The 13,035-nt window shown below is 38.1% G+C and overlaps 1 protein-coding gene across 2 annotated transcripts; it reads left to right on the forward strand.

Annotated features, from left to right (window-relative positions):
• The first annotated feature begins 1,106 nt into the window (after positions 1 to 1,106).
• CENPU (centromere protein U) lies at positions 1,107 to 12,899 on the forward strand. Of its 2 annotated transcripts, none has more exons than XM_074822743.1 (11): positions 1,107 to 1,242; positions 2,264 to 2,375; positions 3,845 to 3,950; positions 4,831 to 4,921; positions 6,026 to 6,095; positions 7,211 to 7,328; positions 7,731 to 7,809; positions 8,807 to 8,854; positions 10,204 to 10,265; positions 11,519 to 11,675; positions 12,386 to 12,899. In XM_074822743.1, exons 1-11 carry the CDS (start codon positions 1,192 to 1,194, stop codon positions 12,521 to 12,523), a joined length of 1,032 nt encoding a protein of 343 aa, XP_074678844.1. In that variant the 5' UTR covers positions 1,107 to 1,191; the 3' UTR covers positions 12,524 to 12,899. The 2 variants fall into 2 exon arrangements, with proteins under 2 accessions (XP_074678844.1, XP_074678845.1); XM_074822744.1 differs by having other exon boundaries at positions 6,029 to 6,095.
• The last annotated feature ends 136 nt before the right edge of the window (positions 12,900 to 13,035 follow it).

Consider the following 13,035-nt stretch of genomic DNA (forward strand, 5'->3'; position numbering starts at 1 on the left):
TCAATCTGAATCCTACTTTTTTTGGTGCATGATTATAGCAAATGATCTTTTTTTGGTATGTTTTTCTAGCTAGAAAGTCTGGGCCTGGTTATGCATAGCACTAGTTCATGGCATGTGTGGGGGAGAGAAGAGGGGTGTGGTGATTTTTTTTTTTTTAGCATAGTCAGACTAGTTGGTAGAAAAAATATTCAGAAAACAACCGTTAGGTGAATTTACTAAACATGAACCCAGACTGGACTGCTGCTCAGCACACACCTTGGATATGCTTGGGCACTGGGGAAAAAAAAATATCTTGGAAAACAGTCTCTTAAAATGTAAAAAATGCACCTGCCAGTGCACAGGTACCTTGGTAATCCACTGTGAACGAGGCCGAGTGCGTTACCAACCGCACGACCTCCCCCCAAGCGCGCTCTCCCCTTCCTTCCGACAGCTCCTCCGTGCCCGGGGCCAGGCCACCCCCCGGGAAGGACAAGGAGGCCCCTTCCTCCGCCCCGCCCCGCCCCTTCGCTCTCCCGCCTCCTTCCCCCTCAGGCCTCGGCGATGCTCCCCGCCCCGGCGGCCGGGCCCCGCCCCAGGTCGCCCCGCCCCGCCCGGGGGCGGTGGCCGGCAGTGCGCCTGCGCCAAGTGCGTCTGCCTCGGGCCCCGCCCTTCCGGCCGGCGGCCCCGCCCCGTCCCGGCTCCTGCGCGCCCCGTTTGAATCGCGGCGGGAAAGCGGCGCCGCCGCCGGCGGGAGCGTCCCCTGAGGAGGTTGGGTCGAGGGGCACCGGTGGCCGCGGGGAGCCCCCGCCAGGTGGGGCAGGGGGAGCGGCGGGGCCCCGCCCGCCTTCTCCTTTCTCCTGCCGAGGCGGTGGGCCCCGCCTGCGGGCTTCTGGCGCTCGGGGAGGCGGGTCTGGGGGCTCCTGTGTGAGGGAAACGGCAATGGTGAAGCGAAAGTAAAGGTGTAAATGGCGCTTTGTGTTGTCTTGCATCGTCTTTTTCATTTAAATGTCTCGTTACTAACTTCTGTGTGCTATGCCAGGCGTCGGGCTGGTCGAATAAAGTAAGTTTTACAACTTTTAAAGTGAGTTAATTAACAGAGATTTCCCGTTCTCCCCCAGGTATTGAGACAGAAAAAGCAGATTTGTATCGGGGACGGTTTTTCGGTACCTTTATTCTCAGTTGTATATTTAGCAGCATATACTGACTAGTGAAATGTCCTCAGAGAAGAAAATGAAGGGAAGTCATTCCAGAAATAAATTAAAGGTAAGTTTTGCTGGGTTGAACAGAATTAAAGCAGCAAGTGTTTTATTGTTTTCCTGTGCTCTTACGGCCTTGGCTCCGGCGGTGGCCGCAGAGGTGGTGGTGCGGGGCTTGCTATGCAGAGATGCTGGGAACTGTGCGGTGCAGGCCCTGCTGGCGCAGTTGGGCGTGCCTGGGGTTTTCTGTTTTTTCTTTTGTAGGAATAGTACATCATCAGGTAAAATGGGCTATTGCCTTTCAAACAGGCAAAAGTTTGAAAACAGTCTTGTAAAATTAAAGGAGACCAGTTTATAGAGGAATTAGTTGATGGGTCTATATTTGCTACTGTAACAAAACTTGTGAGGCACTGCTAAGTGCTGGTAAAATTAAAAGCTCAGGAAATCGGTGTTTTCTGGTTATAATTCCCTCTCCATGCACACACACACAATTAGGAAATTCACTCCCACACAGTATGAATGATGCATTCACAAATATGTCATAAGCTAGTGCCATTCTTCTCTACCCTTCTGCTTTACAGAAGTGGCTGTGTAATACTTGCTTTATAAATTCCACTCTTTATAAAAAGTCTCACTATAGCTTTTCATTTTTTTAAAGTGAAAATAATTGAATTGGACAAGGATGGATATTTATGTAATATAGAGATGAAAGAAGAAATATTTTAATGCCTGAAAAGGCCACAGATCATAGGAACCAGATATTAGACTGTTATAAGATTTATAAGCTTATGCACTTAGTTTTATAAAATAAGACAAAGCTCACACTACAGTATAGTATCAAATATCAGAATATATCAGTTTTATTCCATCACTTCTCTTAGGGGAAAAAAACCCATACCCTAAGGAAAAAACACATGCTTCAAATGCTTTGTATCATAGCTCGTGTAGTCATGATGAGCTTACATTAGTCAATACAGTGCTTGTTAAATGTATTTCTAGTCAAATGTTCTTGAATTTCATTGTCATATTTAATTTGTTTTACACTCAAAAAGCTGGATGAACTAGCAGTTAATTTCATACCCTTCCAGGAACACAAAGCCAACTCCCAGCCTCGGAAATTATTTCCACTTGAAGAACCAGATGTCTCAAGGATATTGAAGGTAGCGGAAACAAATCAACTTGAGCTTGATGATTCATTTGGTTAGTATTAACTTGATTGTCATTTAATGTATGATTTCCATGAACAACCCATATGGGCAAAATATTTCAATGCTTACTTAGAAAAAGGTATTGTTTCTTTGCCGGATGAAGTTACAGGTGGGAGAGATAGAGGGTTTTTTGAGGGCAGCATTATGTTCTGTCACTTAGGAAGTAACGAGACTAGGGCTGTAACATGTGCAAGTAAAGTCAATGGAAAAATACTGACTATTCAAGTTTTATAGTCTGAACGGTAGAATCTCACACAATATAACATTGCAATTGCCTAAGAATTTCCATTTTGAAATGAAAGTTCAGTATCTTAAGTTATTCTCTGTTAAATTACACAAATTATGAAGTGAAATTTTTGCTACTGTAAGAATATTCATGGCAGCAAACTTAGACATTCACAGGGATGTTGTACTACCACTTTCAAACGTTACTTAAAAAAGCAACGTCACAAACACATACTGGTTTTGATGAAGCGTTAAAACCACTTTCATGCTCTGTATGGGACGTGTGGAGTGAGGCCTCAGAATATTTGAAAAGAATCAATTTAGACAGAATAGGTACCTCTGTGTGAAGTCCTCTGATATTAAATATATATAGCTTTTATATGTCAATGCCCCTAAGCAAAATATTTGAAAAACTGTGTAATTAGAAGTTGTAGACAAAATGTTAAGAGCTGCTTCTCAGCTGTAATAGTTACTATTCTAAGAAAATATGAAAATATACATGTAACTACTAGAAACAGCATTGAAAATGAGTTATAAAGAACAACAGAGCAAAAGGGTTGACTTAAGGGAAAGGCTGGAAAATGAAAAGCTCTTTTCCTTACCTCTATGGTATGGTATTAAAACTGTAAAAAGGGTGCCCACTAACACTAATGTAAGCTAACACTAAATTTTTGTGTTATATATATATATATATATATATATATATATATATATATATATACACACTGTGGAAGGCATACTAAAACCTTGAAGTTCTCAGAGTTCTAATCTATTTTGGTAGCTACCTTAAAGAATTCTACATTTATAAACATTCTGTAGCAGCTGTAGCTGCCTTCTTATAGCATCCAATAAAGCAGCTAAAATCAGTATTAAAACAGAAAGGTAAAATTTAGAAAGTAGTTGTTTAAATGTGTAGAAGACGTATGCCATAGCAAAGAGAGACTTTAAACTGTACAAAATGTTTTGCTTGCTGTATGCCATACGTATGTGCTGAGCTTTCCTGCACCTTTGCTTTTGGTTTGTAGAGAAATAGCAGGTGGATGAGTATAGAAACTATGAAGCTTTTCACTATATATATATTTCCTAATCCTCAAATAATACTTAACAGGAGTGTTAGTGAGCAAGCCACAAATACGCTAACTAAATGCTTAATGGTAGGCAGTGCTAACATGCCCATGCTCTTTGCCTGAACACATGGGAACAAATTTCATACAGCTTATTTTCCGTTCTTCATAGATCACCCTTTGCACAGTACTGCTGTGGATGATTATGGAGAGGAAGATTCACAAAACGAGTCACTTGGTCATGTTTCAGCACCTCAAAGGAAAAATACAGGAAGAAGGTCTAGTGAAAAACATAATTGCCAGCATTTAATTTAATCTTCAGATTTTTAGATTAAATGGGGAAAATGTTCTGTTTGTCAGGATTTCCTAGTTGCTTATTAAACAGATGTTTTAACTTTAAACTTCCCAGATGAGAAACCAAAAGAGTAAGTAAGGTTGAGGAATGTAGAAAAGAAATGGGAGAATAAGTTAGACTCTGCCTTCTGTAAGCAGTACATTGATTTAAGTAATTATTATATTTTTTTAATATATGAAAGGATTTTAAAATACCTCTGTGAGGTGTTAATTAGTTATCTACATGATGGTGTCTGAAGTTAAAAGGTGGAAAAATTTAAAAGTAGGTAGAAGACAGTTAAATTATATGTAACAAAAAAATTATTTTAAAAACCTTTTAATGCAAATTTTAGTATATTTCTCATTTGTTAAATCAAATTTGGTTTAAATATGAAAAATCTGAAATAGTTCTTATTTGAATGAAATAGAAGCATTATTATTGTCTTGCTAGAGTATGTATTTTTTTGTGTGTCTTGATTTCCAGCCTCGCCCCCCACCAAGAAAGCCTTCTCCATTCCTGCTAAAATATCCTCAATGATAATTTTGTCTCTGTTTCAAAGTTTCTGCTCAATAACAGCACAGCTATCCCAGTGGTCAGTTAGTACTAGATTTCTAAATTGTGAGGGTTGCTGTTGAGGGATAAGGATTCTGTTCCCTTTATATACCATTTGCAAGTTTTTATGTAGTCCATTTAGGAAACACAAGCTAAATGACATAGCAGTACAAAATGTTCCCCAAAACACAGGATTTTGTTGTGAATATTGTTGAAGATCATTCTTTCACAGTGTGTAGTGGGTTTCTATGTGGATATTTTTCTTTTCCTAGTAAAAAACCACATTACTCAAAAACGTCTGCTGGTGATGTTCAGGAATGCAACACAGCTGATCCTGAAGATGAACCCCTTAAGAAGAACGTGGTACAGAAAAAGTTGCATGAGTATTATCAGTCAATTTAATTTTAACTTACATTAATTAATTTTAACTTGCATTAGAGCGGGGGGAGAGGAAGACCTTTCATTTGTTTGTTAGTACTTAACTGTATCCGAAATAATTAATCCTCAAAGTATTCCTGTGAGATGGCCAAGTGAAAAGTTTAAAGCTACCGTCATCATGTCAGTGGGCAATATAATAGCCAGGTGTTCCTGGATCTGGGAGCCATTTCTCCTGCTCATTTGGGAATATGTTCTTTTCTTCTTTCAAATATTTTCTCCATATCTGGAATGTATGTTCTTAAAGAACATCATACTAAATGGAATATAAATCCTCTGTACTTGTTCAGTATTGAACTAAAACGTATTTATGAAAGAACTGAATTATTTATTGATAAAATTAATTTTGAATACATATTAGAATTAAACAAAACCTGCTTGCTTTTGAATGAGTGTTCTTCCACACTTAGACCACAATGAGTGTAAAATGCTTTTGGCCCACTTAGCTTCCAGGCATACAGAGGATGTTAACTATCTGCAGACATGAGAAAGTAGGCCTGTGATAAAAGAAGCTATGCAGTAGTTAGCATAAAAGTTTTTTGTGTATTGAAATTTATTGGAATTGTTGAATATCGTGTTGTAAAATTCAGTATGGGGTGTTAGTCTTTCATCAGTAAACTGCATGTATGCAGCCCTCTTGTAGAAGTGCTGTTGGTGTCACAAAGTAGTCGAAGGAGAGAAAGAATTGGGACAGAATGTGGCTGAAAAGGAAGGTGAGCAGGCACTGTTGATCAGTGAACTGTTAATACTGGGCAGTGACTATGCTGAACCGAGGGTCCGTATGCTCCTTAAAATGTTTCTACTCCTGCTGCACGGCCAGTGGCTGTCAGCTGGTCCGTGCGGTCAGGCAGCTGCTCTCTCTCAGCAGTGTGATCACTGCGCTGTGGTCTGGCGAAACAGGCCGAAGTAAATGTTACAGACATTTCAGTCGGGAAGCGCTTTCCTGCAGTCTGCCTAATTGCCATCTCTCAGAAGTTTAAATGAGTAAACCGAGGGTTTTTTTTGGAAGTTAATCTGCTTTTTATATCACAGAAGGCTCTGAATACTACTCAATTCCAGGCGAAAAAGAAGCAGCCTTCAGAGAACACATCAGATCCTTCTGGTAAAGTAGACTCTTCAAAACTTCTGTGTAGCTTCTCCTCATTCGAGATTAATGCTTTTCAATAGTTTTTGTTTCTGGTATGTAGCAACATACTGCTTCTGGAAATGGGAGGTTTTAGTTTGAGTTTTGGTATAGCCACTCATGAGCAATGGTTGAATTGAGGGGCTGGTGTGCCACACAGCTCTGGTCCCTGTGGTCTGCATCCCTGGACTTGCCTATTGCTCCCCTGAAGGGGTAAAGCATAAGTGTGCATTATCCCTGCACACAGCCTGGTTCACAGAATCGTCTAGGTTGGAAAAGACCTTGAAGATCATCCAGTCCAACCATCAACCCAACATTAACAGTTCCCAACTACACCATATCCCTCAGCGCTGTGGTTCCCTCTGGAGGGAAGCCTGGGTCCATGGGCAGGGAGCTGTAAGACTGTTCAGTGCATCCCTTGGTCTGGGGGCCTGGAGCACCAGCTGTGGGGCAGAACTTGGAGTGCCCCTGACTTACAGCAGAGGCACAGCTCTTACTGTGAAGACCTTTGGATAGGGAGCTTCGAGACTGGCATTTTTCTGAAACAGTACCCCATCACATTCAAGTACGAGATTTAGATTTGGGAGTGTGTGAAGAAACATGGTTTAACTTTCTTGTGAAATTAGTTAATAATACTATTGCAAAGTTTAAAGAACATCTTTGTATATAGCTTTTTTTGGAAGCATATATGGTATTAATACAGAACGTCTACAAATATAACAACTCATTATTCCTTGAGTAATGCAGGTTGCCCAGACTCGGACTACTAGTTTTTACAGCACAAACAGCTATATCTAGGGTACACTGTGCGCTTTATCAGTTAGTTTACTAACATGCTCCTGGACTTGCTTGAAATGATGAAGAATAAGAAATAAGTTGTATATGATTGATCATCCAAATTCTAAAACGTTCCCAGATAAATGTATCATAGTTGCTCAGCCAAAGACAGATGAAATAATTCATATATCCCACTTCTCAAGTTTCATATTCTTAATTTTTAGATGACTATTTTAATAGTGGGCATAATATTTTTTCTGTTATTTTAGGACGTGTACCTGAATTGTACAATGCTTATCTTCATTCTGTTGTTTCAGTGGATAGCCCATGTTCTATACAGGTTTGGTGCCCCAAAGAACTGAAGAGATCTCCTAGAGATATTACAGAACTGGATGTTGTTCTGACTGAATTTGAGAAGATAGCAGCAAATTACAGGTAAATATTCCGCTTTCCTATGGCTGAATACTCAAAGTTTTTAAAAAAAATTACATGTGTTTTTGCTAGTGGGCTGTCCTTTTGGGAATGCAGTGTTGTATGGTTACATTCTGATGTTATTTTAATGATTATTAGGTTTCTGTGATTCAAATATTTTTTCATATGTGATCTTGACATGGTCTCCAGGTATTTGATATTTTTCCAAACATAAGAACAACACATCTCAGCTGTCATTTTTCAATGTAGAAATTAAGCTACTGCAAGTACATGAAAGATCTGCAGTTGCCTGTGCTACTAGCTGCTTAACATTGGGTTTTATTCATTACTCAAAGGACTAGTTTTGGATGAGATTTCTCCTTACTAAACCAAATGGGTTGTGTTTTGTCCCTCTGACTTCTCCAGACAAAGCATAGAATCAAACATTTGCAGAAAAGCGATCAATGGCTTCTGTTCTGCTTTCAAGGACCAAATCACTGATCTTGTAAGTACACCATAAATAAAATCAGTTTTGTGGTAGTGATTGCAGAGCTGTATATTACATTGTAGTCAAAATGCTTTTGGTTTTGTGTTGTCCTTTACGCATTTATTTTATGGTACTTTAAATTTTCTAATCTCTTGTCAGGATAAATAATATGAAAGCACAGTTTGTTGTGTGCAGGTTATGATTTGCTGCCTCTGTGCTGGCTTTCATGAGAATTGCCTTTAGACACAACACTGCTGTCATGCAAGTATGTTGAAAAAATTGTCAGCTTTTGAGAATAGGGAAGCATCTAATAATCCTGAAGCCTTTGTCATGTCTAAAGCATTATGTAGTAAAACTGGAGAGCTGCATAATTTGAATGAGCAGTTATGTCAAACACTGTTTTAAAAGCTTATGGACTAGAGTTTTAAAAGGTTGATGATTTAATCTTTATACTGCGTGACAGTGACTCTTGTGTGGAGGCCTGACTAAGGCCTCTAACATAGTTCAGGGAAAACAATCCTTTTTTAATTAACAGTTTGAACCTAACTGTAAAAAGCTTATTGGCTTGGAAGGCTAAGATTTCTTCCTAATTACAACAAGTAAAATAAACTCAGAACTTTGTAGGAGTTCTGGTAAGTACAATGGATAAATACTAAAACTATAGTTCTAAATGATTCATTAGGATGAGCAAATTTTAAAATGACTAGATTTATGCATTTTATAGAAAGTTATAGAAAAATTAAGCTAGGTAATATTACACTAATTGATACAAGGAGCATTACTTGCTCTAACTGGTGCAAGAGGACTAATTTTATGCAACGGTCTTCCTCTGGCATAGGGAGAGAGGAAAAAATTTCTACACAACTGATACACTTGTAATCTTCCTTTGAACCAGTGTTGATTTTTTTAAAATAGCTTTTTATGTTATTCCAAAGTAATTCTTGCAACCATGTTTTTAGGATAGAAATGAAATCAAGATCCATAGTCAATCTGTAATTGTTCTTTTCATCTGTAGATAGTGGAAGTCCAGGAATTAAAGAATATGAAGAAAAAAAATGCTAAGGTAAATACATATATATCACTAGATTGCATAGCATACAGAGGTGGGCATTGAAATTTCAAAAAGTTGACTAGAAGAAATAAAGTAATTCACAAAAAAGTGTGCAGTAGTACAGAATCAGCTGCACAAATAGAGGATAGGGAAACACCAGAGGTTTTCTGGAGAAGATCTGAGTAAATATGATAGATTGCAAACTCCATATGTATACTGCTATATGGGTGGAAAAAGCACATTAGGATGTGTAGGTATCTATGCATGTGAATTACTTTTTTTTTTTTTCTTTTTCAACTGAGCACTGATGGGGCCTCTGGAGAGCCAATTAAATATTGAGAGCTAACCTTCCAGAAACAGATGAATATAAAATCTAGGAGAGCAGCAAAGATGGTGACCTGTGAGGATAGAATTGTGTTGCTTATTTTAAAGGAGAGAAGTCTAAGGGAGCTGCATTCCCTAAATATATGCAACATCTTTGTTCAGAGGAAGGCAGCTCCTCTGTTCATTCAGAGCGAGTAGTAATTGACTGAAAATGCAACAGGGGAATGTTGACAGGAGGAGGAGGTAGTGTAAGAGCAGGAAAACATTGCAGTGGTTTCATTAGGAGAGGTGAATGCCCTACAGCAGAGAGATTTAAGAGCAGGTTAGGCACTGTCTGCCAGAGCCTTTCTGCCCAGATTAACATCACCTGCAAACTTTGATGACAAAATAGCTTTTAACAAGTGAAGTCAACAGAAAGCTTATTCTGGGAGGTAGCAATTAATGTGCTAAAGTCTTGTTAATTTGAGGTGATGTGGTAAGCTCTTCTGCATGCAAAATGAAAATTTTAATATATATCTAGCATTCACAGCCACTTAGTTATCCTTATTTTGCCTCTTATACATTTGTTTAAAATCAGATTTGTAGTTGCTAAAGTTAAATTTATGATTAGTTTCTGGGTTTTTTTAAAATTGGATGTTGTATTAAAGAAAACTTAATTATGCTTAGTTCCTTAGTTATGGTGATCATACTGAACATACGTTCATACTAGTCTGCTTTTTAAAAACAGAACCAACCAAAACCTTCTAGAGTTGGTGATTGAGTTACAAAAGGAGTTTGTGGCATTTTTATTTTTGTAAATCCAGCGTTCCTTAAGAGAAATTTTGGATGGAGATGAGAGTTTGACATTTTAATGAGCTTTAAAGTGTTTAAAATACGGACGTAGAATATGTCCATTTATAAGGTCTGGTATCTTGGAATCTTCCACACCCAGCATCAGAAGCATAAAACCTCAAAGCAAAAAAGCCAATGAAATTTGAGTTGTCTGCCTTTGAAGTTACAGAAACCGTTTCAAAGACTTTCCTCACTATTTGTTTCAGGTAACAACAGACATCAAAAAGAAAAGGCAGCGACTGTTGCAACTCAGAGAAGAGCTAATTGGGTATGTTTCTAATGATGCACAATAATAGCCTGAAGAACTTAAGAAGTCTGGTATTTTGTAACTCAGAAATGAAAGTAATTTTCTTTGTTCTTTATTTTGATGAAACTCTACTTCTGTATTGCTTTCTGGTTTTACAAAAGATCAGGATATAACCTCACCTCTCCATATTTCAGTTGTCTAGATAGTCATTCCCGCAAGTTCTCTTAGCTAACTAGTTCCTGGGATGGTATTACAGACCATACGTTCATAAGAAAAACACTAACTTACAACGGTAATTGCAAATGAATCATAAATTTACAAAGGTGATACAGAGGGCTTTTTTGGTTTTGAGGTGGGAGGATGTATTTCACCTGTAATTTGTCAGGGATGCCTCTGAATACATGGTTTGCTTCCATCTCATGTGGCCACACAGTTCCCCTTCTCTAATTTGGCATTGATCTTAATGCCACGTAGATACACAACACAGAAATTATGTTCTTTGGAAGAACGATTAGACTTCCCCAAATCCAGCTGGTTACTAGTGACAAGCTTTATACTGAAGCTGCATGTAACATACATGCTGTAAGTTAATGCTGTAGGGAACCGTGGGTTTGGGTCCACAAAGGCAGATTAAAAGCCCTTTCTGTATGGCCATGAGAGTTTTGTTTCCTTTGCAGTACTATGGACAAAATTCATGCAAAGAACTAATTAAAGGCATCTCTCAATATGGGTTTGAACCCCCTCACAGATTGAAAGCTGTCTTCACATTTTTTTGTTTGTTGTATTTTAATCCTTTGATCACCTTAAGAAAGCTTTTATTGCTACAACGCTGTTAAACAAAAATGGCTGGTGGTGTTCAGTTCCTGGAGCGCTATTTCAATGGGTTGAGCCCTCCTGCTTACTTAGGCAGAGGTGTATGTAGTTTGTAGATTCTGAGTATGCTTCAGCGTAAGCACTGACCACCTCGGCCTGCAAGCAGGTGTGTGCAGAAGCAGAACACCAGGTACTTCACTTGAAAAACTTAAGTGCTTAAGAAAGAATGGCTATATTGTCAGACTCAAAAGAGAAATGTGGAAAAAAAGCTTGGGGTTTTTTTGTTGATTTGGACCCATGCTCCTGTTTAAATAATGTGCTGGTTGTTCTAATTAAACAGTATGTTATATTAACCTATGTTTTTGTATTTCTGATCAACCTTTCCCTTAAGCCTTCAGAGGAAATAATTACTCATTAAATAAATATGCAGATATAGTCATCAAAGCCTTGATCTTTTTCAGAGCTGAAGCACAACTGATACAACTACAAAGAGAATATGCTGAGGTACAAGAAAGGAAATCTTCCTTGAGGCAAGCAACTGAATTAATTACTGATTTAAAGGAACTACAGCAAGAGTGTTTGGATTATAGAGAAGAAAACCCAAAAGAAAAAGTGGTAGTAAGTACATATTTTGTGTGTGTTTCTGAACTGTTCTGGATCAGCCCCTCACCCTTCTTTCTTTCCTGGACTGATGGGCATTTCTATTAATGTTTAACTTACACTAAATAGCATTATTTTGTTAATTGTCTTTATGGAAGCAACTTGAGAATCATTGCTTTAACTGTACTGTAGTATCTCATTTTTTTGGTCTCATGTTAGAAACTAAAGTATTACAAGAGAGGATTCTGCTACCTTGCTGTCTGTGTCCAGGAGTTCAAAGGACATAAAAGTGTAACAGTTGTCCTCAGGTCTAACATTTTTTTTATAGAAATTGAAGAAAGATTAACAGTGAGAAGCAAGTAATCGTGGTTTTTTGTTATTACTGTTCAAAGGTAGGGAGAGCTCTGGTACTTACATGTCTGTTCTGGAAGGTATTGAATGCTAGGAACAACACTTGTATTTCATGACCAGAGTAACTTCTCATGTAGTCTTAGAACTCATTCCCTGTTTGCTGTGGCTCATGACCTGGTGTGGTATTTTCTGTGCTACATGCCTGCCACGTGTAAGGGAAATCCTACCATTTCAGAAGAGTTCCTAATGTTGGCTATTCTTCGCTTTTAAAAATCATATTGCACCATTTCAGATAGAGGAAAAATAAATACAGATATGTAAGTGATTTTTCCAAGAGTTAAAAATGTCGCCTTGTCATTTTATTTCTTTAACAACAGTATGGAACTTCCAGCCTCCCTGCTCTTCTGGTGGAGTCGCGGAGAATTCTAGGAGCAGAAAGACACTTTCAGAATATTAATAAGAAACTAGAAGAAGCTCTGGCTGTACAAAGAGGGAAGTTATCAGAGAAACATTAAGTGTTTTTTAATAGATTGACATTCGTTAGGAACAATTCTTAGACTGGTCGGTGCTTTGTTTAATCATTGTTGCTCTATTTTGCTTCAGTGTTTAAAAGAAGTCAGTGGCTTAATCAGAGACTGTATCTTTCTATTGTCAAATAGTCTGTGTGAGAATTTACTCAGAATGTCAGTGCAATTAATGAAATAGCGATTCCAGTTAAAGTAGTAAAGCTTTTCTGTGCTCTGTTAGCAATGTTGGTTTGTACTCTTGGGCTATTAATGTGATCGTGAAAGTAATATATACTTTTAAAAGAGAACACATAGACTTTAGTTGAACTATTGATAGACAAATCTCTTTATTCAATTTGTATTTGAAATAAATAATTTTCTCCCATTTCTGAAAGTTATTGATTTTATTTGGCTTATCAGTAAAACTTGGACATAACAACTAACAAAACAGAAACCACACAGCAGAGAGTGTTAAAAGCGCTAAACTTGGAGCAGCATTCATAATTAGTTTTCAGTCCAGT

Source organism: Strix aluco, chromosome 4 (genome assembly GCF_031877795.1).
Source record: "Strix aluco isolate bStrAlu1 chromosome 4, bStrAlu1.hap1, whole genome shotgun sequence".
In the NCBI taxonomy this organism is placed as follows: domain Eukaryota; kingdom Metazoa; phylum Chordata; class Aves; order Strigiformes; family Strigidae; genus Strix; species Strix aluco.